The sequence below is a fragment of the Crinia signifera genome, chromosome 1 (genome assembly GCF_055691185.1).
Source record: "Crinia signifera chromosome 1, ASM5569118v1, whole genome shotgun sequence".
Classification (NCBI taxonomy): domain Eukaryota; kingdom Metazoa; phylum Chordata; class Amphibia; order Anura; family Myobatrachidae; genus Crinia; species Crinia signifera.
Genome location: NC_139217.1, coordinates 61,263,065 through 61,288,605, shown reverse-complemented (window position 1 = coordinate 61,288,605; position 25,541 = coordinate 61,263,065). Strand labels below are relative to the sequence as shown.

Below are 25,541 nucleotides of genomic sequence, written 5' to 3'. Positions count from 1 at the left end.
CCCCACGCACGTGCGTCTCAGTATCCGGGCGGCCGGCGGGCGAGGCGGACGCAATACTGTCCGCCTCCCGCTCGAGGGGGGCTGGGGAGACCCGAGGAGGCTGTGGGGGGGTGCGGGCGCCCGGTGTGGGCACCGGGCGACCGTCGGAAGGGGACGGCAGCACCGTCGGAAGGGGACGCGCGCGCACCTCGTGCGCGCGCGTCCCCTTCCGACACACAGATGGCGCGGGAGCAGGGAATGGCGTCGCCATCGCCATCCCCTGCAAAGATGAGCCCGGCCCCATCTGTATCTATGCTGAAAAAATAGGGAAATCATTAAAACCTAGGACTCTATAGAAATTAAGGACAGTTGACAACTATGGAATGACAGCCACATGGAACCAACGTTCAGCCTATTTAGAAACTCATGCCCCATTAATGTTACTACTGCCTAATAAATTCTGATCTACACTTAACTATTAATGCAGGATACAGATAATGTGTACAGGTAATGGTTCCTTCCACTTTAAGTAGAGTTTCCATAAGATCCCTTTAATCCGGGACACATACAGTATGATTTATACAGGATCCGTGACTGATTCAAACCAATTCAAATTCTGGCTTGAATTTAACCAACCACAGAATCGGTGTAATTCATAACCTGAAGTGTCCACCTAAGCGATCTCACTATGCACTCACACTGGGGACAGAACAGCTACTGTCTTGTTCCGGATCTGATAAATTGATGCTAATAGCTGCCCTTAGATTTGCCCAAAAGAGACCATGTTTGCCTTTTTCCTTTGGCCATTCCAAATATGTCCTTTGTGCCATGAGAGCTTTTAATTTGTAGTACTTTGACGGAATAAGGTACTGGGGAATGGGTTCAAGCAGAATAAGGATGAGGTTGTCCGTGTTCTCGGAGTACATTCTGTGATGAGCAAAGTAGAGTTCATAATGACACCACTCACTCTGGACAAAGTTCGGCGATAAGACAAAAATGGATTTGTAGCTCTTCTCAATGCAGTTGATAATGTTCTCAACAATGCTTTTCCCTGGGGCAAAATTCCTCTCGTGCTGGCAGATCCGCAGAGAAGGATTCATGTTCTCAATGTTCGGCAAAAATACATTCTTAACCCAAGATGCATCATTTTCACTATAAGAGACAAAGGCATGGAAGGCCAAGTCTTTCTCGAGTTCCTGATAACCTCTCTTGGTTCTCCTGGTCCTGTGCTTTGTCCGTGTCCACTGTCCTATCATTTTTATGAACCATGGTACATCAAAGTACTTACACAGGGCAAAAATCACAGCAAGACCAATAAGTGTTGGCACAATAATGATGGGAACCAATATAAAAATGTTGCAGTATATTATTGACATGTAGAAATCCTCTAACTTGACCTCCTTTAGTTTTTCCGGACGGTCACATTCATAGGCATCTGGCCAGCCAATCATTTTTCCTGGAGACCGCCGTTCTTCATTAATGAGTATTTTTATTTCGCAAAAGCAGTGGAATGGGTTATTACCAACATTTATATGTTTCACGCTTTGGCAGTTTTCCACAGAGTCGGCAGAGAGGTACGGAATTTGGTTGTGCTCCATGTTGAGCACCATAAGACGAGGAAACAATGAACAGTCTGGTAAATCATTCAGTCGATTTTTTGCCAGATTAAGATAGTCTAGTTTCTCCAGATGGGTTATTTGCAATGGAACATGTGTGATGTCGTTACTTTGCATATGCAGTGTTACAATATTTTTTGGCAAACATTGAAAAACAGAGTCGGGCAACGAACAATCGGCCAGATTCAGCTCTCGCATGCTCTGTGGCCAGTGGCAGTCTTCTTGACTGTAAGCCAGCTGGTTCTTGCTCACATCTAGATATTGCAATGCGGCCATTTTCTCCGTCATAGAGCTCACTTTCGATAACTTTTGAAGCTTATTTTCTGACAGCTTCAAGACTTTCAACTGAGTCATCATCAGGCAATTCTGAAAGAGATCATCTGTAAGGAGATTATTGGAAAAATCAATGTACTGGAAGGTGCTTTGATTAAAAGGACACGGCATAAAAAGTAAATTGGCGGACTGCATAGTCAGGTTGAGAATGTTCATTTCGGAAAAGAGTCTGTACAAGTGTATTTGAGTAAAAAGAAACGTTTTAATTGTAATATTATGCAGGAAAAGCTCTTTCATTGACGTGTTAGAATAATCAAATTGTACTTGAAAAATCAACCCTTCCAGTGTGAAATCATATATATATAATCTCTCCAGGGGCGAGTGCCACATCGTCTGCAAAATGAAGACCATTATGTTCCATGACAGAGTAAGGCTCCTCATGGTAAGACTGGTCACTCGGGAGTTCTTGGCGACATCGGAAATATACTTGTTTAGGTCTTTTCCCACTGGCCATTGACCAAAATTGGACAGTTCCAAAAACTCTGATGTGTTGACAGCATCAAAAATTACACTGAGAAGGTCTTTTTGGCCAAAGAGAGAAGAGAGGTGAAGGTGGGCTGTATTCAGTGCCAGTAAGCTACTATTTTCATAATATGTTAAGGGGTACAAGTCAATGAACACATCCTGCAGTTGTATGTGAGAAATAGCTTCAAAATCAGATCTTAAGATCTCAGCAGCTCCAAGGCCTAAGTATTCCAGCTCCCGTAGATTACGGAGGCTTCTGCACATGGACATCGTCTTAAATTTATTAGATGAAATGTCTAAATGATGAAGATGATCTGGAAGAGTGCTCGAGATATTCTCAAGCATGTTGTGGGATAAATCCAAATAATGCAGGTGTTTGTTGGAATCAAAGACATCTGCGCTTAGCTCAGTGAGAAGGTTATGAGATATATATAGGACGTTGAGTTCAGTCAAGTTCTTAATGTCTGCTGCTTCAAGCTTTTTAATGCTGTTGTGTGATAGATCTAGTACTGTGGTCTGTAAGGGCAGATTCTTAGGCACGCTAGTCAGAGACTTGTAGGAGTAGTTAGCAACAAATTCCCTATTCTCCACCAGTTGCTCTGTAGAACGCTGTGCACACATAAGGGAAGAGGCGAGGGTGAGAAGAATGAGTACTTCAGACTTAGCCATATTTCTGCACTGGTCTTTTGTCTTCAAATTTCGTGGTGATCCTGGTTAGTTGCATGAAATATTCACAAAATATTTCATATTTTAAACTGCAAAGTAGAGACATATCAATAATTAGTTGATGGAATAACTTCACCAAGCACAATCTCTTATATATTTGGCCAGATCTGTCAGTCAACGCAGTGTGGCAAACGGTGGGCGGGGTTTCAGGGGTGATTGACAGGCCCATCCACCGTCAGCCACACTGCAGAAGCAAGGCACTTCCGCACTTCCGTCGTACATGCTCTCCACAAGCACACACCCCTCCTCGGCCAACACTCCCTATGCCTGCCCACTAACTCCATCCACGGCTGCTCACCACCCACAACCCCTCCCCCAACACAATCATCCCCGGACCGCCCATAGGGCATCTACACACCTTGCGCACACAGCCTCCCCCTCATAGACCCCCCCACCGGACATTTAGCCCGCACCCCCTTCTGACTCACACCTGACAACCCACCAATAATACCACAACGCCCGCCCCCCTTCTGCATCTAACCCATTCACAACAACACCCCCCACTTCACCCACAGCGGTCCCAGGCTACGCTAACCCCGCCCCCCGACACGCAGCGCTGTGGCATCACCAACCCTTCTGACACAGCGGCGGACAGACGGACAACGCCTGCACGCCCACCCTTCTGCCGCAGCGCTCACCGGCTAGCCCCAGGCTACGCTAACCCCGCCCCCCGACACGCAGCGCTGTGGCATCAACAACCAGCGGCGGACGGACAGACAACGCCTGCGCGCCCCCTCTTCTGCCGCAGCGCTCACCGGCTAGCCCGCCCCCCGACACGCAGACCTGTGTCGGGCGACGGCCGGACACCGGCTGTGGCATAACAAAAGCCTCCAGCATGAGGCCCCCTTCTGCCACTGGCTACGGCAGCAAAAATAACCACGCCCCCACGACACGCAGATCTGTGTAGCCCGACGAGGGGGGAGGACAGGAAGATAGTCCGGCAGCCACCCCCCCAGGCAAACACAGCAGCCTAGCGCCTCCCCGCCACCAATGGGGATGCGCCCAGTGCCCCACACGCATCCCCCAACGTCACCTCCCCTTCCCACCATTATCCCACTCAGGTCACACACCTGCACGGATCTACAGCCACGCTGCCTGCCTAACAGAAGCTGCCTGTCGCCCAGCTGAGAAGCACACTCAGCCTTCTAGCCAGAAACCCCTACCTGCCACCCAAGGGACCCACTGCCTAATGATGAGAGTTGCCTCCCAGCCAGACTTCACTACCTGACGCTCCATGGGACCCGCTGCCTGACTCTCCCACCTGCCTACCACCCAGACACCGCTACCTGCCGCCCAAGGGACCTGCTGCCTAACGCTCCCAGAAGGATCCCACCCGGACACCGCTACCTGCCTCCCAGGGGACCGCTGCCTCACACTCCCAGCTGACTCCCAGCCAAACAACGCTACCTGCCGCCCAGGGGACCCGCTGCCTGACGCTCACACCAAACTCTGTCCGCTCCCAGGTAAGACACAAACGCTGCCTCCCAACCCCCCTCCCCACTAGCCGCCCAACCTAGCCAGCCCCATGTCTACACAACGCACACACACCCCACCCAACCCCCCCAACGCTACCTGCCGCCCAGGGTACCCACTGACTCACGCTCCAAACTAACGTTGTCCACTCCCAGGTCAGACTCAAACGCTGGCTCCCAGACGGTGACGAACGATCTCAGCTAGGCCTCCCAGGGAACCCGCTGCCTCAACACACCGCGCAACCCCCCTCCCCACCACCTGCCACACACAGCCAGCCCCACGTCTACACAACCCAAACACAACCCCCCCACACACCCACCCCCCCCTCAACACACACCCAGGCTCCCAGCCACCCACCGCTGCCTGCCACTCTCAGCAAGCCCTCCCAGGGGACCCGCTGCCTCACCCTCCCAGCAAAAGCTCTCCGCTCCTAGCTTAAACACCCACGCTGCCTCCCAGCCACCCACCGCTGCCTGCCACTCTCAGCAAACCTTTCCAGGGTACACGCTGCCTCACACTCCCAGCTAAAGCGGTCCGCTCCTAGCTGAGACACACACACCAAAAATTCACATTACAGCAAGGGATCCCGGCCCACACGCTCACACCTAACACAGATTTACCTACACCCACCCACAACCACCTTTAATCTTTTTTTCTCAAACCTGAAGCCGCCAAACACCACCCACCAGACCCGCTGCCTACCGCTCCCAAAAGGATCCCACCCGGACACCGCTACCTGCCTCCCAGGGGACCCGCTGCCTGACACTCCCAGCTGACTCCCAGCCAAACAACGCTACCTGCCGGCCAGGGGACCCGCTGCCTGACGCTCACACCGAACTCTGTCCGCTCCCAGGTAAGACACACACGCTGCCTCCCAACCCCCCTCCCCACTAGCCGCCCAACCTAGCCAGCCCCATGTCTACACAACGCACACACACCCCACCCAACCCCCCCAACGCTACCTGCCGCCCAGGGTACCCACTGACTCACGCTCCAAACTAACGTTGTCCACTCCCAGGTCAGACTCAAACGCTGGCTCCCCGACGGTGACGAACGATCTCAGCTAGGCCTCCCAGGGAACCTGCTGCCTCAACACACCGCGCAACCCCCCTCCCCACCACCTGCCACACACAGCCAGCCCCACGTCTACACAACCCAAACACAACCCCCCCACACACCCACCCCCCCCTCAACACACACCCAGGCTCCCAGCCACCCACCGCTGCCTGCCACTCTCAGCAAGCCCTCCCAGGGGACCCGCTGCCTCACCCTCCCAGCAAAAGCTCTCCGCTCCTAGCTTAAACACCCACGCTGCCTCCCAGCCACCCACCGCTGCCTGCCACTCTCAGCAAACCTTTCCAGGGTACACGCTGCCTCACACTCCCAGCTAAAGCGGTCCGCTCCTAGCTGAGACACACACACACCAAAAATTCACATTACAGCAAGGGATCCCGGCCCACACGCTCACACCTAACACAGATTTACCTACACCCACCCACAACCACCTTTAATCTTTTTTTCTCAAACCTGAAGCCGCCAAACACCACCCACCAGACCCGCTGCCTACCGCTCCCAAAAGGATCCCACCCGGACACCGCTACCTGCCTCCCAGGGGACCCGCTGCCTGACACTCCCAGCTGACTCCCAGCCAAACAACGCTACCTGCCGGCCAGGGGACCCGCTGCCTGACGCTCACACCGAACTCTGTCCGCTCCCAGGTAAGACACACACGCTGCCTCCCAACCCCCCTCCCCACTAGGCGCCCAACCTAGCCAGCACCATGTCTACACAACGCACACACACCCCACCCAACCCCCCCAACGCTACCTGCCGCCCAGGGGACACACTAACTCACGCTCCTAACTAACGTTGTCCACTCCCAGCTCACACTCAAACGCTGGCTCCCAGACGGTGATTAACGCTCTCAGCTAGGCCTCCCAGGGAACCCGCTGCCTCAACACACCGCGCAACCCCCCTCCCCACCACCTGCCACACACAGCCAGCCCCACGTCTACACAACGCAAGCACAACCCCCCCACAGCCACCCACCGCTGCCTGCCACTCTCAGCAAGCCCTCCCAGGGGACACGCTGCCTCACCCTCCCAGCAAAAGCTGTCCGCTCCTAGCTGAGACACACACACACACACAACAAAAATTCCCATTACAGCAAGGGATCCCGGGGCACACGCTCACACCTAACACAGATTTACCTACACCCCCCCACAACCACCTTTAATATTTTTTTCTCAAACCTCCAGCCGCAAAACACCTACTATCACAGACGACACCACCTTTGCAATTATATGCACTTTCATTTCTAAACATTTATGCTGTCACTCAAATTCACTACAAGAACATTATTCACCAAATTACACTAGATCTCACACTCACATATATTTCCACTTCAAATGGGGCGAAGCCCCTCACGACGGTGTGAAGAGCGCCCGGAGGGCGCGATGAATCACCTAGTTATTAATAACAAGCTAATGTAGTGATTTTCAACCCTCTTACCTTGCCGCACACTAAATAAGATATTGGCTCTTTACATGAAAAGAAGAGACCAGTAAATAACAGTTGAACTGGTGGTGGCTGTAAACTGGTTTGGGCATCTCTAGATCTGGGGGCACACTTGAGAACAGCTCAAGGCACACTAGTGTTCCACGGCACAGTGGTTGAAAAACACTGAGCTAATGGATTAGGTTAAATAGTAAGAGGGAATTTATTGGCAATGTACAATGTATAGTACTATACATACAAATGTTGTATATTCTGTGATATATGGCTATGAGTAGATCAAGGAGTGGTTTGAATGGATCTAGGCCGGGGCAACAGTGCATTTAGGAGTCGATTCAGACCCGTTCCTTTGGGTCTGAATTCGGCCCCTTCTCTGATGTTTGGGGTTTGCACATGGGGTAAGCGAAGGGCTTAGGCGATTTTCACACTCACTGGGCCAATCCCTCCAGAGGAGGGGGGGGAGGCAGGAAGCTGCAGCAGGGGAACAGCCACATTTTTATGGGCCCCTATAAAAACGTTGGGTGTTCCCCAGCAAACATAGGCCACGATAGCTGCTCTGGGTGGGCACCTGACGTTACAGGACGTCAGCTACCGCCTCGAATTCGGTCATCTCCGCCAGTAATAAAGTAAGTTCAGAGACTTTTATTATCGAAGGGGAGAAGTATTATTTGACCATCTAATGATTTCTCTCCCCTTCGGCCACATGCAGTATATTACAGGGTCTGTGCACTGCTGCGAACAGATAAGCGCCGCTCCGCCGCATCCCCTCGCTTGCATGCGAGGTCATGTGTATGCGAGCACATCCTCTCGCAGGGTCTGTGCACTGCTGCTAACAGATAAGCACCGCTCCGCCGCATCCCCTCGCTTGCATGCTAGGTCAAGTGTATGCGAGCACATCCTCTCGCAGGGTCTGTGCACTGCTGCGAACAGATAAGCGCCGCTCCGCCGCATCCCCTCGCTTGCATGCAAGGTCAATTGCATGCGAGCACATCCTCAATATATATATATATATATATATCTCCTGACAAAGTCCAGCCTAGGTTAAAGGCGTGAGCTACGAAACGCGTTGAGAGCACTCCGTTATCCATTCTTTGTTCATGTAAGATTTTTTATTCTATTCACTTTTTTGCACCTTATTATAAACTCCACTAAAAAAAATTTAATTTGGAGTTTCTTTTCCTTATTTCACTGTGTGGCACTATCTGGATCCTATCCAAATAATCTGTGGGGGAAATCCTGCCTTAAAAGGCTTAATTGCAATATCCAGGGAACATCTTGGTAACCCACTAGGACAGGACAACCAGACATTATTATGATGAGCACAAATATATTTTGAACACGGTACGCACAATTTAATTTGAAGCCATTTGTGGATTTCAACCTACCACACTAGAGAGCGCTGTCTTCTCATTATTTTTTCTAATATATATATATATATATATATATATATATATATATATATATATATATATATATATATATATATATATATATATATATATATATATATATATAAATATATTAGAGATGAGCGGGTCCGGATCTCCGGGATCTGACAGATCAGAATATCGCGATCCGAGTCTGGATCCGAGTCGGCTCGGGAGTTCCCGCCTAAATTCCGGACCAAAAATGAGGCAAAATGTCATCATAGCGCTGTCGGATTCTTGCGGGATCTGGATTCTATATAAGAAGCACGCGCGCTCCGCCATCTTTACTCCAGCATAGGATAGGGAAGAGGGTGGTTGTGCTCTGTTGTGTGTGCTGTGCTATAATAATAATAATAATAATAATAATAATAATAATATATTATTTTGCTGCTGCTCACTCGATTAGGGTCTGCAGGGGCTGCTGTACACAAGTCCAGTGTACAGGGGCTGCAGTGGCCAGTGTACAAGGGGCTGTACAGGGGCTGTGTTCAGTGTGACAGGGCTTGTGTCCAGTGTGACAGGGCCTGTGTACAGTGTGATAGGGTCTGTGTCCAGTGTACAGGGTTTGTGTCCAGTGTACAGGGGTTGTGTCCAGTGTACTGGGGCTGTGTCCAGTGTACAGGGGCTGTGTCCAGTGTACAGGGGCTGTGTCCAGTGTACAGGAGCTGTGTCCAGTGTACAGGGGCTGTGTACAGGGGTTGTGTCCAGTGTGACAGGGCCTGTGTCCAGTGTGACAGGGGCTGTGTCCAGTGTACAGGGGTTGTGTCCAGTGTACAGGGGCTGTGTCCAGTGTACAGGGGTTGTGTCCAGTGAACAGGAGCTGTGTACAGGAGCTGTGTCCAGTGTCCAGGGGCTGTGTCCAGTGTGACAGGCTGTGTCCAGTGTAAAGTAAGAAAAATAAATAAAAGTAATAAATAAAATAAAAACACATTTTTGGAGGATGATGGAGGAGGAAATACTGTAGTGAGAGATCAGCAACCTGATAGAAGTGCTGAAGCTGCTACCACCAGTCATGACAAGGCCGATACCTCTTTGTATTTTTTGCTCTTTGGAGCAGTTCTCTTTTTTTGGGATAGTTTATTAAACTGCCACCCTGTCTGCCCCTGCAGTGCCGCTCTGCTTCCAAGATGTGCCAGGTTGGAAGTGTAAGGTCCACATGTACAGTATGTGATGCCCACTGCTGTCGCTTAGCTTAGTCATCCAGCTACCTCGGTATACCCTTTTGGCCCAACTACAGTAAATGAAAACAATTTTGTAAGCTGTGAAGTGATCAAAATTGACTAGAAATGAGTGGAAACTAATGTTATTGAGGTTAATAATACTTTAGGGGCAAAAATATTTTAGCCATTTTTAGCATTTTTTCATAAAAATCCAGATCCAAAACCAAAACCCACAAGGGTGGTTTTGCCCAAACCAATGCAGATCCAAAACACGAAGGGAGATCCAGATCCAAAACCAAAACCCGAAAAAGTGGCCGCCGCACATCTCTAATATATATATATATATATATATATATATATATATATATATATATATATATATATATATATATATATATATATATATATATATATATATATATATATATATATATGCCTGTGTGGCTGTTTTGTTTCATTTACTCACTCAACAATAAAAGCCCGTATAAAGAAACTGTTCTCGCAGGCTTCATCAATAAAACACTACTAAAATAAAAAGCTACAATAAAAAGCTACAATACTCACCACATATATGCAAATAAACCTTTTTAAAAGGAGAAGTGGCCTATTATGAAGTACATAGCAAGAACCACCTGCAGCATACAAACACCTTGAGAATGAAATAAAACTACAGGTTCCCCATATCAGATGTTCTGAATTCCAAATAATGCAAAATACTAGCTTTCCTGTGCGCAACTGAGATAGTGATACTTTTGATGTCTGACGGTTCAGTGTAAATGCACAGAAATATTAAAAATACTAAACAAAAGCCCATCAAAATGTCAGACACCAAGGCTGGATAATGGACCTTATTCTGGTTGACTCCCAAGGCTGCAAATTCACGGCCTTGCACGCCGAGTTCGTTCGCACGGCCTACAAAAGGATTTTTTAGGTAAACATCCATTCGCATGCTATGTGGAAACACCCACATCATTTGATGGCCGCCGACCATCGAATGATGTGGTGAGTGCACGCATATCTAATAATATCTAAATATCTAATTCTCAGGTCACTTAGATGTGCGTTAGGGTGACCAACTCATCCCTTTAATCCGGGACACATATTAATTACACAGGTTCTGTGGCAGTTTAAAACCAGGTGAAATGGAGTCTTGAGGTGTGGCAGTTTAAAACCAGGTGAAATGGAGTCTTGAGGTGTGGCAGTTTAAAACCAGGTGAAATGGAGTCTTGAGGTGTGGCAGTTTAAAACCAGGTGAAATGGAGTCTTGAGGTGTGGCAGTTTAAAACCAGGTGAAAGCCAGCCACAGAACCTGTGTAATTAATATGTGTCCCGGATTAAAGGGATGAGTTGGTCACCCTAATGTGCGTGGACACTCGACCGGAACTGGGCGGCCAGCTGACATCGAGTGATGTCAACTGCCCACCCCCGGCACACACGTCACGGGCCGATTACCATGGGAACGCCCAGTGTTTTCATGGGATTTCGCATGAAACACTGGGTGTTCCGATGGGCGCGACTATCCGCCACCGCCCTGCGCGCCCCCCCCACCCGCAGTCTTGGATGCGTGCACCCGCCGAACAGTTTGTTCGCCGTGTTCGCACGCAACCGGGATGTGTACATGTGAAGAAATCAGCCTGCGCACGCTTAGGCACAGGACACCGTCCCCCTTGTGAACGCATGGGGGACCGAAGCGACCTGAATAAGGGCCCATGTCTACAGTGCAAGTGCTAGGTTTTTCAGCACCCTTGTAAAACTGCAGCTCCCGCCACCACCACCCCCCCCCACACACACACACACATATGCACACGCACCAATACCACCTTTCCAGAATCTTAAATGAACACGTGGAGATGGTACCTTAGAAGTACACCTGCCATTTGCATTAAGGGCCCAATTCAGACCTGCCCACTAGGCTGAGTATTTTCTCACCATCAAATGATTTTTCCTCTGTTTGCAGATAAGAGTAAACCAGGACTTACTTTTAAGATGCCCGGTCTTCTGCAAATTGGGGGAGGGGCTAATGTCATGTGACGTTATCTGCCTGCCCCGATCAGCCAGGAGCAGGCCTGCATTTGCACAGGGTCTGCCCAGCATTTCTAAGGGTGCATCCACCATTTTTGTGGGCGCGCCCAAAAAAAAAGATGTCATGTGTCCACCCCGGACGCCCCGGGAATGTCAACAGCAGCTTAATGAAACCCATGATTTCTAGCAATAAAGTAGTTTAGTATAATTGTAAAGTCAGTTAATATAAAACAACATTTTATTACTTATAGCAACAAACCACCATAAACCAAGGCTTGATAAAAGACAGACAGCCCTTGCACATGTATAAGGAAATGGGGAATGATGCAAGAAGATAAATGCTGCGGGTTGTGAATTGGTCTGACCAGCCTGCCATGGGTATTACTCAGTGGGGTCATGTGATTCGGTTACACAACAATGTTGGTTTTGGGGTCAGTAGTTTGTGTGAGTATAGAAAGGGAACTGGCATCAGTTTTGTGAGAACTGTGCAGAGGAGTGTTATTTGGATAGAATATTAGGGAGGGTAAGAAGAAGGCAGTTTGGAAACTAGAAGCTCGCCTCATGAGGGGTGTCCCTGGAAGATTTGGAGGCTGCTTGATAAGATGAGTATATAATGGATTCAGTTGGTGCAGTATACACAGGCCATTTGTGTCCTGGTGTGCCCACATCACCCACTAAAGCACCCAACATTGGACGGCTTGTGGCACCCATGGTGCTGCTCAAACCTCCCAACATAGATGCCTGGAAATATCTCCCCTATAATGGAGATCTATGCCCTTTATCACCCCCTAAATGGCAGCACCACACCTAATTTTTTCGAAATGAACCTATCCCCACCCATTCCCGAAACGACAGCAGTCTGTCAATCACTCATCTACATCCTACGTCACAGATCCGGGCCCTGTGCATGCACAAAGTACCGAAAATCAGTACTTTGCATCGATGAGCCTCAGCATAACCGCACCTAAATTTATTTATTTATTATTTATTAACAGTTTCTTATATAGCGCACACAGATTCCGCAGCGCTTTACAGAGGATATTTGAACATTCACATCAGTCCCTGCCCCAGTGGAGCTTACAATCTATATTCTCTACCACATGTACACGCACACAGACATTCTAGGGTTAATTTGTTGGGAGCCAATTAGCCTACCAGTATATTTTTGGATTGTGGGAGGAAACCGGAGTACCCGGAGGAAACCCACGCAAGTACGGGGAGAATATACAAACTCCGCACAGTTAGGGCCATGGTGGGGATCGAACCCATGACCTCAGTGCTGTGAGGCAGTAATGCTAACCATTACACCATCCGTACTGCCCAAAATGATGCCCACTGTTTAATCCAATCATTCGCATATTTCCAGGAACCGTCAACAGAAGTTATATTAGAAGTAGTCTTGTTATGCAAGTGACAATAACTGTTGCATTGACTTTGGGGGTAATACTTTACATATAGATAAATTAATAAGACTCTCCGCATTTTTGTAGGGCATAATGCAGTTTCCCAAATGCAGCCGCTGAAGTCCATGGTTCGCGGGACAGCCATTCTGGAGTCTTTAGAGTTAAATCACATTGACTGAGGTATCAATATATACCTGCACTCAAAAATAGATATCCTTACAACCCTGGTCTATAATGGCAGAGTATGCGAAACTGGAAGGGGTGGATTGGCCGTAGACCTTACAGGGAAGATTCCCGGTAGGCTAAGACACCTGTGAGGCCACCTGTCAGCCAATGACTTTTAAGATGTAGCCTTGTCCAGAATAGTGACCCTGCCCAGGGGAAAACGCAGGATTTTCAGAAGGGGATTTCCAGAGGGGCGGAGCAAAGCACGGAGATGGACACTTAGGTGACCCAGTGTATGCCGGGTCAGTTCAAGTATTATAGATAGACCAAATGTATATAAAGTGAGCCCACAGTGCCAGACATCCTCTGACTCCCCATGTTGCCCAGCAAAGACACTGCACCAGGTGAGCGCCCCCCGCCGCCCCACCCACGATTCGCGCTCCCACGATTCGACACACCCCCCCGTGACCCCCCCCCTTCCCGCGATTCGTGGCAAACACCCCCCCCCCCCCCCCCGCAATTCACGGCACCCCCGCGACCCTCCCCCTCCCCATGGCTATGGTCGACAATGAAAAAGGTTGACATGAGATTGAGATTTATTTTTCATTGAATGTTCTCATATTCATTCTCATGTGTCGACATGGACACCAATGAAATGCCACACTTATGTCAACATTTACATGTGTTGACCTTTCTGTGTTGATTTTTTCTTGTGGCAATTCACGCCACCCCCCCCCCCCCCTCGGCCCCTCCTGCGATTCATGGCACCCCCCCCTGCGACCACCCCCTTCCGTGATTCGCGGCACCACCCCACCCTGTGACCCCCCCCGCGCGCGTTTCGCCGTCAACCCCCCCTCCCCCGATTTGCGGCAACCCCCGTGACCCACCCCTCCCACGATTCGAGGCAACCCCCCTGCGCCCTCCCTCCTGCGATTCGCGGCAACCCCCCTGCCCCCGCGACCCCCCCTCCTGCAATTCGCTGCAACCCCCGCGCCCCCCCCCCTCCCGCGATTTGCGGCACCCACCCCCCAACCCCCGCGACCCCCCCTTCCAAGATTCACCGACACCTGCGCCCCCCCTCCCGCAATTCTGCCCCCTCCCTCGATTCACAGCACCCCCCGCAACCCTCCCACAATTCACGGCACCCCTGCTCCCCTTTTTAGTCCCCCATATGCCCACACACCGCTATCACTACCCATCTTCCTGCTCTCCTGAACCATAACTTCCACCACTGGGGAGTCGCTGACGCTGTGTTGCCCACATACCCCTATCATGCCTCATAGCCCAGCCTCCTGCTCTCATGCACCCTAACTCCCACCCAGTAGGAGGAGACACTGACTCAGGGCCACCGTCCTGTACTGCCACGCTGGACCGGACCCTCACCCACTGGCAGAAGCTGCACTATGTCTCCCACCCTCCTCTTTAGTCCCCCTTATGCCCACACACCCCTATCACTACCCAGCCTCCTGTTTTCCTGTGTTGTGACCTCCGCCAGTGGGGAGCCGCTGACTCAAAAAACACCCTACTATACTATTGCACACACACACACCCACAACTGTACCATCCACACTATCAATGTACATCTTACTCTGTAACTGCTTTTTAATTAAACAAAACAATGCACACCCCCTTCCAAATCATATGCTCTCTATTTAACACATTTCACCTATAACTCAAATTGCAATACAGGCCATCTTTCATACGGGTTGGGATCGTTTGGTCGAATGCATTATGGTCGAATGTCATTACATCGAATCCATTAGGTCGAATTGCTAAAAGGTCGACATGATTCTAGGTCGACATGGGAAAAGGTCGAAATGATTCTAGGTCGAAAGGTCATTAGTTCGACAGGTCATTAGGTCGACAAGGTCATTAGGTCGACATTGTCTAGGTCGACATTCACAAAGTCGACATGGGGTTTTTCACTGTTTTTTTACCTGAATGTCAACACAGTCGACATGGACACAGTTTAAAGTGCACTGCATCCCCTCGCATCGCTCGCTGCGCTCGCTATGCGTCGGGCACGGTGCCTCGCTACGCTCGGCACACTATTTTATTCTCCCACCACGCCCTAGTGGATGGTAGGGCATGAAATAACGCCTGTCAGCACATGTCGGCTCAAAAAACAGTGAAAAGCCCCATGTCGACTTTGTGAATGTCGACCTAGACAATGTCGACCTAATGACCTTGTCGACCTAATGACCTGTCGAACTAATGACCTTTCGACCTAGAATCATTTCGACCTTTTCCCATGTCGACCTAGAATCATGTCGACCTTTTAGCAATTCGACCTAATGGATTCGATGTAATGACATTCGACCATAATGCATTCGACCAAATGACCGCATCCCCTTTCATACAATTCTAACCATCTAACTTTCTCACAATACAAACGTTCACAAATTAAGGGGGCGCAGCCCCTTACGACGGTGTGAAGAGCGCCCGCAGGGCGCGATGAATCACCTAGTATATATATATATATATATATATATATATATATATATATACACATATATATTCATACAGGGGCATCAACAGCAGTGTAGGCCCCTGGGCATAGCAATGTATCGGGGCCCCTACCGATCCTCCAGCGGTAGGGGAAGCTCTGATGTCCCGCGGGTGGTATTATATCAACCGCTCAGCATGAAGGGGCTGGATCAGTAATTTCCACTAATAACCCCTTTATTGAACAGATTGTGGGAGATGGGGTGAGAGTAGAGGGCATTGGGCTGAAAGAAGGGGCCCTGATACATAACTTCCAGGGTGGTAGAGGATGTTTAATATGCAGGAGAGGGGTGTACTCTGGGACTCGGGGATCAGAGTTCTGGAGGCAGAGCAATCTGCCAACAAGTATATAAAACTACATACCAGGTGTGTGGAGCTGGAGCAGTAACCAGCTGCTGGAAGGCTGATATATCTGGTTCTGGGAACAGTAGAGACAAGCTACTAGTGTCCATCAAAGGGGGAGAGTCCCAGCTTTTGGAATATACCCTCAGAAAAACTCTAAGTCAGAAAGAACCTTAAATATCTGACTGGGAATAGCAATTAACAGGCTTGGATGGGGACCACTGTTTTGAAGTTAAATATCTCTGGTTCCCAAGGGCCGATTTTTAAAATTCTTGTACCCATGGAAAGAGGGGACCCTCAGCTTTCAGCCTGTGACCCTTAGACTCCTCGGAGGGTTTCTAGGTGTTCAGAAACCCCCCCTGCATGCGCTACTGCCGCCCCCCCCCCCCCCCCCCCCCTCCTGTCTCCCACAACACAACCTTTTCTGGGTCATGGAGCAGAGTACCCAACGCTGTAAATACTCACCTGTCAGGCACCCATCTATATCCATTCTGCATCTGTTACAGGGACAGGAGTGGGTGCAATTTCTGGGCTCCACTAGGGGAGTGCAGTGGTGCAGGGGGGGGGGGGGGGGGCGAGTACTTTTTACCCGGGTCAGGGTCTGATGGAGGAGCCCAAGTCCCACCCAACCTCCCCCGCTGCAGAGAGTTGGGTAGTGGGTGCAGAGATGACTGGCTGCTGCAGCACAGCCTCTCTCCCCAGCCCAGCACACGCTGCTCAGGACTGTGTGCTGTGCAAGGAAGAGAGGCTGTGCTGCAGTGTCAGCATGTGCTCTCTCTCCCTGAGCGGGTGTCACACCCACCGGCCAGCTGCCAACACCCCCTGCTAAGTTTTATCTTTCTTTTGTTTTAAAGCAGGGGTGTGGCCATGCCCCCTCCCATTGGCCATGCCCCATTTTACTGGTGCCCAGCGGTGCTGTCTGCGTTCCTGGGGGAGCTGTGTGGATTTTTGTGATATTCAAGAGATTTTAGTGATAAGTTGTTTTTTTCTGTTTGATGGAGGATTTGAGGTCAGTGTTCAGTCTCACTGGGGGGAGGTCATACTTGCCTACCCTCCCGGAATGGCCGGGAGGGTCCCGCAAATTGGGTCCCCCTCCCGGTCCCCCGGGAAGGTGGGCAAGTCTCCCGGATTTCCCTACAGCCCCGGCTCCCCCTCTCCCCGCGGTCTAAAAACTATGACTTTCGCGGGTCCGCGGGGAGGGGGCTGGGCTAAATGACGCAATTCGCGGCATTTCGTGGCATTTTTAGCCCCTCCCCCCACCCACGGACCCGCAAAATTGAGGCTTCAGCCCGTCATGGGGACGGGGCTTGATGACATCACCCGTGCCCCGCCCCCAAAACGAAGCCTCTACCCGCCCCCTTTCACTCCTCTCCGGGCTTCTCCCGGAAAGGAAATGCCAAAGTCGGCAAGTATGGGGGAGGTGGGGTATCTGAAATATGATGGTCTGCATTTGTCACAGCAGCTTGAACATTTAGGTGCTACTAGGCTGCCAAGCATATTGAAACAAATAGCTTCCACCAAGGTGTAGTCATGTATTAACCCCGCCTATTTTGGTGTTGGTTCCGCCTACATTTAAGTTGCTGCCACCCACGTGAGGCCACTTCTAGAAATTTTTCAAGGGCCACTTTTAGTATCCAGTCCGCCCCTGAAAACTGGCATAAGGGAAACATTCCCCTTGAGTTTTTTCACTGACATCAGTCATGAAGTATGTGTTGCAAAACAAGTTTTATAGTTAAGCACAAGTGCCAATAACACTATTTCTCCTGAGGCATAGGCAGAAACAAAATACAGAACTAATGGTGTGTACACACGGGCACAATCTGCAGGTATCGCAAGCAGAAAGTCTTGGCTGCACTATATATAGTCAAAGTTGTATGCAGATGCTGTGCGATGCGATGCGATCCCCATGTGTACACAGCATAACAGGCAGATTCTGAGGAGGTAGTAGCAAACCAACTAAATCAGAAAGTAACTTTGCATCTGGAATAAACCATGCAAAGCAAGGGGTGCAGGTATATTTATTTATTTAAAGGTTTTCTATTTCCTTATTGTTTGTTGACAACTCGATAATCTACCCTACCCCACAAGCTCGTTGCTTAGGGGTCATCCTTGACTCTGAACTGTCCTTTCTTCCCCACATTCAATCTCTCTCCAAATCATGTTACATGCATCTAAAAAACATATCCAAAATACGACCCTATCTCACACAAGACACTACCAAATCTCTTATCCATGCACTCATTATATCCCACATTGATTATTGCAATAGTCTCCTAACTGGTCTTCCCAAGAACAGACTCTCACCACTACAATCCATTTTAAATGCTGCTGCTAGGCTGATCTTCCTTGCAAGACGCTCATCATCTGCTGATCCACTCTGCCAGTCCCTCCATTGGTTGCCTGTATATTACCGTATTCAATATAAAACACTTCTACTTGCATATAAAGCTATTAACCATACTGCACCAACATATATCTCTTTACTTATCTCAAAATATCTCCCATCTCGACCACTCCGCTCTGCACAAGATCTGCGTCTCTCTTCTGCACGGATCACTAGCTCCCGTTCCCTATTACAGGACTTTCATTGGGCTGCTCCCATCCTATGGAATGCCCTTCCACGCACATTAAGACTCTCCACCACTCTCCAAACTTTCAAGCGTTCCCTGAAAACTCACCTCTTCAGGCAAGCCTATCATATTTAAGTTCTACACGCATAACCCTCCGAGGCACTTATGTATTATATAGCTTCCCTTCTGGGCTTGTAACTTGGTGGGACTGCTATGTTATTACTGGTGCCTGTCCTTGTGTTTCCCCCCTATATCCCTATAGATTGTAAGCTTGCAGCAGGGCCCTCCTACCTCCAAGTCTGTCTGTTGTTACCCAGTTTGTCTTATCACTGTCTACTATTGTAAAGCGCAACGGAATCTGCTGCGCTATATAAGAAACTGTAAATAAATAAATAAATCGTTTGTCTGGGGGGAGTTGCATGCTTTTTAAATGTACGCTGCAATTTAGGTTTTAGCTTGGACGCACCTTTCCTAAATCTATGGCCTGTTAGACATTAGGCAGCACCTAATTATTCCATGCTTGTTAGCTATCACCCATCCGGATGCACTGTGGAGGGTAAAGTTCTTCAGGAGACTGCCAGATGGCTGTGGACAGGGCTATTGCAGTAGCTCCGCCCTGTCCCTTACCCTGCATGAAGTGGCGGCAGTTCTAGTGATCATATTATGTACCATCGCTATTGTTGTTATGATTTGAGCCACTTGCCAAGAGGAGAGGGGATTCCAGACAATCGGAAACCCCCCTTGTGTTTGCCTATGGTTTTTGTTTCAGGGTTTAACAATTTCTGGGGGGATGTGGTCATTTGGTCTAAAGCATTATGGTAGACAGTCATTAGGTCAACACCATTAGGTCGACATGGGAAAAAGTCGGCATAGGTCTAGGTCGACGTAGGAAAAGGTCGACATGGTTCTAGGTCGACGGGTCATTAGTTCGACAGGTCCTTAGTTTGACAGGTCATTAGTTCGACAGTATCTAGGTCTACAGTAAAAAGGTCGACATGGTGTTTTTTACTGTTTTTTGAGCCGATATGTGCCGACAGGCGGTATTTCATGCCCTACTATCCACTAGGGCATGGTGGGAGAATAAAATAGTGTGCCGAGCATAGCGAGGCACCGTGCCCGACGCATTGCGAGCGCAGCGAGCGACACGAGAGGATGTGGTGCACTTTAAACCGTGTCCATGTCGACTGTGTTGACATTCAGGTAAAAAAAAACAGTGAAAAACCCCATGTTGACCTTTTCACTGTCGACCTAGACATTGTCAAACTAATGACCTGTCGAACTAATGACCTTTCAACCTAGAACCATGTCGTCCTTTTCCCATGACGTCCTTTTCCCATGTCCACCACATGGTGTCGACCTAATGACTGTCGACGATCATGCTGTAGACCAAATGAACCCAACCCTTTCTGGGCAGGGGAACGCCCACGCATGACCACAGTGTCCCCCATGTCCCAGATTAATAACTAACAATGTTGGGATGTATGCATTAAGTGGAAAATGGTTGCGGACAGTTATCTCACAGACAAAACTTTGTGACACATCCCCCCGCTTGGTTGCGAGGGGAAACGGCGGTGTGGGGGGGGGGGCGTGCATTCGACAGGGTGGTGTTACAAGGACTTGGCAAGCTGCGAGATTCACATTTTACAGAGTCATTCGGAATCAGCCCCAAAGTCTGTTAAATGGCATTACTGTATGTACAGATTCAAATTTGGACCACTAGGTTCTATGAAATGTAAAGATTTGGAAGTAGCATTTATCAAGTGCATTCTATAAAATGATACATACTTTAGCACAGTGGTTCCCCACCTGTGTGCTGTGGCACCAAGGGGTGCCCTGGATTGGTGGTCCATGACCAATTCAAATTATTTATAACCAATGTAATAGGCAAATTGTGGACAAACCGAAGTGAAGCCTGCCCATTACCACATAACTGACACGAAGGGTGAGATATAACCACAATTTACATAATTTTATATAATTTTTTCTGATTTTATCAATGAGAAACGTTTGCCCTGGGGGGTGCCATGATTCAAAAAGATCTGGTAACCCCTGGCATACAGCAGCAGCTGAATGGTTGCCATGGGCAACTTTTACACTGGCTCACATCACTCTTTTCACTACTTAATACATCTACATCAAAGTGCACTTGTCTGTATGTACGGATACTGAGCGCAGTGCTTGCTGAACATTCAATAATAAAGTAAACTACAGTAATGACACCGCCACAGAATGCAGTAGAAAAGCATAAGAGTGTCAATACTTACACAGGTCTGTGGCAGGCACACTTTCACAGATACCAACGGGAGGCACACAGATGTTATTCCTGCCAAACCCAGCCGAGGTCTGGCAGAGCAGGAAGCATGAGCGGTTGTATACACACACAGTGTAACCTTCTGCATAGGCGACTCCAGCTTTCACTTTCACATAACTTGCTTCTCCATTTAATAAAGCCATTCATTCAGTCATTAAAACGTCTTGCAAGTTGCACTGTATATAAAAACTGCAATAGAGTTCATGCAGAGTCTGCAGGTTGGCAGAGGATAGCTGGCGTGTTGTCGGACAGTGCATTGCACAGCACCGAGCATACACAAATCAGGTGACTGTGATGCAGAGTTGTGCACTGGGAAAATAAACCAACCATAAACAACCTCATGAACAGAGGGCTGGGAAATTATATACAGTGACCGTGAACAGATTTCTGTTCCATTTTTCAAATTGTCTAATAGTTTTTAAAATACTGTCCAGTGTTCCGGGTCTCACATTGGCGACCGTTACTCTTCAATGCTTGGCGCTCAGCTGGTGGTCTTTGCTGCCCAACATTTGTTAGAAGACCTGGGTGACACATTAAAAGAAGATCTAGGCTAAAATATCAAACGATAGTGGGGAAAGCTTCAAGGTGTTCAACAAAATGCTTGTCCTCCCTTTGGGGCACATGTATTAAGCTTTAACAAGAGATAAATGCATTTTTCCCAACATGCCTCTCTCCAGGAGGGACACAATGCTCTGTTTCTGGACTTCCCTCTTAATTTTATGATAGCTATCACCTGTGTGTAAACACCTTTCTTACCCATTAATCTGTTTAAAACAGGTGACAGCAATCACATATTAAGAGGTAGTCCTGAAATAGAGCATTGTGTCCCTCCTGAAATGGGTCATGTTGGGAGGTATGTAAATGCAAGGGTGATAAAGAGAGATAAACGTCCAGTCAATCACCTGCTAACTGCCATGTTACAGACTGTGTTTGAAAAAAGTCAGTATGGAGCTGATTGGCTGGACGTTTATCTCTCCTTATCACCCTTGCATTTATCTCTTGCTAAGGCTTCATACATCTGCCCCTTTTTTTACCAGCTTCGTGTTCATCAGGTTCAAGGTCATTCATTCTGAAAAGCAAGAACTCAAAGCAAGAACTAGCATCATTCCAAAAGAGGGGTAGGACCATGAGGAGTGGATGTATCATGCCTTGGGGACCACCTGGTCGGCTCCGATGCGCACGAGACCCGCACTTGCAGTCACACTGGCCCCCTCCCTTAAACCGCCCCTGATAGGAGGCTACTTGTTCTGATGTAGTTGTAGAAACGGTTAATAGTGTTTTTGTAAAACAATGACAAAGTGCCATTATGGGCAGTGCCAATACAGAGAGACCTAGTATAAAGGAAACCTGCTCTACAGGTTCTGATAATCCATTTACTAGAGCACTGTGTGGCATGGGAACCAGAGGGAAACATTGCGGTCACATGAGCTTGTTCAGATAAAACGAACCTGTTTTAAAACAATTGGAGCGTATTATTGTATCACTTAGTTAAGCCATTGCTTTGTCTGCTGATGCTGTAAGAATGGCTGGGGTGGTCATTGTCAATAACTATTCATAACTTGCTAAGAGAAAGCAAGGGCTGTATAGGCACGAGGGAATATAAGAGTCTGTGCATTTTGGGATGGTATGACAAAAGCTAGAAATCAGAGTTCACTTACCCATAGAGGTGCAGTGTAGTCGGGGTAGCCAATCAGGTGTGGAAGGGGTGGTAGCTTAGGTAGAGGTATATAAAGGGTAGTCAGGTGATCCATCTTCCTCTCGAGTCTGGATTTGCTGGGAGGATCACGTTGAGCAGCCTGAAAGAGATAAGTGCAGCAGTGGTGGATCCATTCATTTTACCCTTCCCGGTTTATTGCCCCCACTGCTGCGCCATTATACACCCAAATCGTTCGCCCCCCCGGCCGCTGCGGCATATGGTGGTGGCGGCAGGCAGGCGGGATCTACAACTAATCCCCTCTTGCCTGCTCAGGGCTCACCCTCCAAGCAGCTTAGCGCCGCTGGCGGCTCTCCTCCGCCGGCGGCATATACCCAGGCTGGTCCCCGCCACGCTGACCGCGCTACCTTCCCCCTCAGGTGTCATCCTCCAGGCGGGGGGTGGGCGGCGCACACGGTGGCGCTGCTGCAGGTCCCCTCTCCCCCGCCGCGCTCACCGCGCTACCTTCCGCCTCAGGTGTCATCCTCCGGGCGGGTGGCGGGCGGTGCACACGGTTGCGCTGCTGCAGGTCCCCTCTCCCCCGCCTGGCTCTCCAGCAGCATCCATCCTCCCATCCCTCTCCCCAGCCCCGCCGCGGCCGGAAGTGCACAGGACCCGGCGGTGGCTGCGGGTCCTCCTACAGCCTAGAGATGGGACGTCCGCGAACGAACCGGATCTTTTAGACGGATCCGATCCAGGGGCGAACGTCCCACGATCCCAAAAAGGTGATCCGGTTCAGTTTACAATACATTTTCCTGATCTCAGTGCTGCCACCTGTGGCAGCTGAGATGTACTGGCTCTGTAAACTGAGTACAGTGCTGTGACTACAAGTGATAGAAAGATTAGCTGCGGCTGCCAGGGATGGCCATCGGTGCAGACGCCATCGATGGTTGCCATCGATGGTGATGCTGCACCCAGCCATCGATCAGTGTTTTTACTCGGTCATGCATATTCCCCTTTGTTTTTAAAGTGAGCTGTCCGATCTCGGCTCAGCTTAATGATCCGTTTTGACCAGCTCTAATACAACCCCTGCAAACACATCCCCATGGCGGCCCCCCCCAGGGTATCCATAAGCCCTCAGTGGGGTGCCACAATCGGTGTCTGGGCTGCACAGCAAGGGGATCTGGGACGCCCCGCTACCAGGGTTTCCTGGTTCCCAGGCAATGTCTGTTTCATACCAGCAGAGGGGCGCTGCGCCCCCTGCTGGTGCCTTTGCATCATTGCATGTACAGTAGGGGCAGCTGTATTCCCCTGTTGGGGTTTTTTTACCCGGCCAAGGCACTGCAGTGCCAATATTTCCATGGCAGGGGTACCCACCATCAACTTCCACAATTGCCCCCATCAGGGCTGGGGGGCATCGGGGGCACCGCCAGAAGGCGGCGCGCCCTCACATGTAACCTCATCTGGGTTATTACACGGTTTCGGGCCCGGTTCCCACGAGTGTTCCCCCTAGCTTAGGGCACCACATGCCTCCGGCATGGCTTTACCCCGTCCAAATGGCCCCGGACTGTCAGACCCAATACCCGTCCCAACAGCACTTCGGGTACACCTACCCGTCCGGTCCCAGCCAGTCGGGTTTCCCTGCGGGGAGTGCAGGGGGCATTTTTCACGGCCCTTACGGCCAAGGTTGGGCAAGCTCACAGCTACTCCCGGCTCCCGCATGGCAGCTGCATATGGCAGGTGGCTTTGTCTCCACTTTTTTCAGGGTGGGGTTGGTTGTGCATGGGTTACGAGTGAGTCACTGACCACTTTGCATGCTTCTTCCGAGGTCTCATCGGTTGCCAGGTGGGCAGCCGCGGAAGTGGATCATCATTCTGGAGAGAACATTACGGCAGGTGCCGCAGGCGCTGAAGTGTGGTCGACAGGCGAACAGGCAACAACGGCGATCGCTTCTCCAGGCAGCTGCAGCAGGGGCGTTGCATGAGGCCAGGTCTCTGGAGGCTGTCGACTTTCCGGGTGATGGTGAGCATGATGATTATGATACCTCTGAGTCTTTTCCAGGCCATTCCTATGCCGGCTGCGAGGAGTCAGGAACCATTAGACGCCCCCGCAGGTTTGCCAAGCTTAGCGCACGCAGTTGCACAGCAAGCAGGGGAAGGGGTTTGCGTGCTAGCAAGACTAAATCCTTCGCTGAGTCCCAGCTTTCGTCTGACATGGTCCATCGCAGCGACACTGCAGGGTCCAGGGGTCTCATATGGGCACAAAGGGTAAAATAGCCAAGGGGGAGTTCGTGGATGTTTCACGTTGCTAGCAACATGTAACTGATTTCGACAAGGCCAAGAAATCGGCCGGTGTCGGTGAAAACTCGTATCGGAGTTTTCACCCTAGCTTAAGCAGTTCCTTATATTCCATCTGGCTATTTTAACTCTAGACTCAAGGAGCGCAACAGCGTTCGGCGGTGCATTTTCCTTGGGCACGGGTTTTTCTCGCTTACAAGGGTACGGCTCGGAGGTATTAGGACGAGAAATTTCGTCTGACGAACGCCGACACACGGGTTACGCCCGTGGGCCTTAAGCGCGTCAGGATATGATTGCAGGTCATGGGTAAAGGCCACGCTACTTCTGAGTACCATCCCAAGAAGCCATTTTTCCCCTGGCAAGTAGGGTACGAAGCCAGCCGCTAAAGGCCAGTGCTTTGCCTTCAATGATTCAAAGGGCGATAGAGGAGTCAAATGCCGTTTTCGCCGCGGATCCTGGAATTGGGGGGCCAGTCACCACTCTTGAACCATTGCCCAACATGTGTTTTTCGCCCTTGGGAGTAGTACCCAAGAAGGCTCTGGGTAAATACCGGTTAATCCAGCACCTGCTTGCCCTCGCTGGGCATCCATTAACAATGCT

At 49.8% G+C, this 25,541-nt stretch overlaps 2 protein-coding genes across 3 annotated transcripts in view; one reads left to right on the top strand and one right to left on the bottom strand.

Annotated features, from left to right (window-relative positions):
• Window positions 1-291: 291 nt before the first annotated feature.
• LOC146025969 (toll-like receptor 1) lies at window positions 292-21,079 on the bottom strand. 2 transcript variants are annotated; one of them, XM_083156236.1, is made up of 2 exons: window positions 20,965-21,079; window positions 292-3,148 (listed from the first exon to the last, which is right to left on the bottom strand). In XM_083156236.1, the coding sequence occupies exon 2, from the start codon at window positions 3,060-3,062 to the stop codon at window positions 666-668; it is 2,397 nt and encodes a 798-aa protein (XP_083012362.1). In that variant the 5' UTR covers window positions 3,063-3,148; window positions 20,965-21,079; the 3' UTR covers window positions 292-665. The 2 variants fall into 2 exon arrangements, with proteins under 2 accessions (XP_083012362.1, XP_083012370.1); XM_083156244.1 differs by lacking the exon at window positions 20,965-21,079 and adding an exon at window positions 16,152-16,194.
• A 3,270-nt stretch (window positions 21,080-24,349) lies between these two features.
• FAM114A1 (family with sequence similarity 114 member A1) overlaps window positions 24,350-25,541 on the top strand; it is a 72,763-nt gene continuing 71,571 nt past the window's right edge. Inside the window, exon 1 of the mRNA XM_083158444.1 lies at window positions 24,350-24,666. The gene's annotated coding sequence lies outside the window, so the exon portion shown is untranslated. The remainder of the gene's footprint in view (window positions 24,667-25,541) is intronic.

Excerpts from the sequence above, each read along its gene's own strand:
- LOC146025969 (XM_083156236.1), bottom strand. The coding sequence starts at position 3,062 with ATGGCTAAGTCTGAAGTACTCATTCTTCTCACCCTCGCCTCTTCCCTT.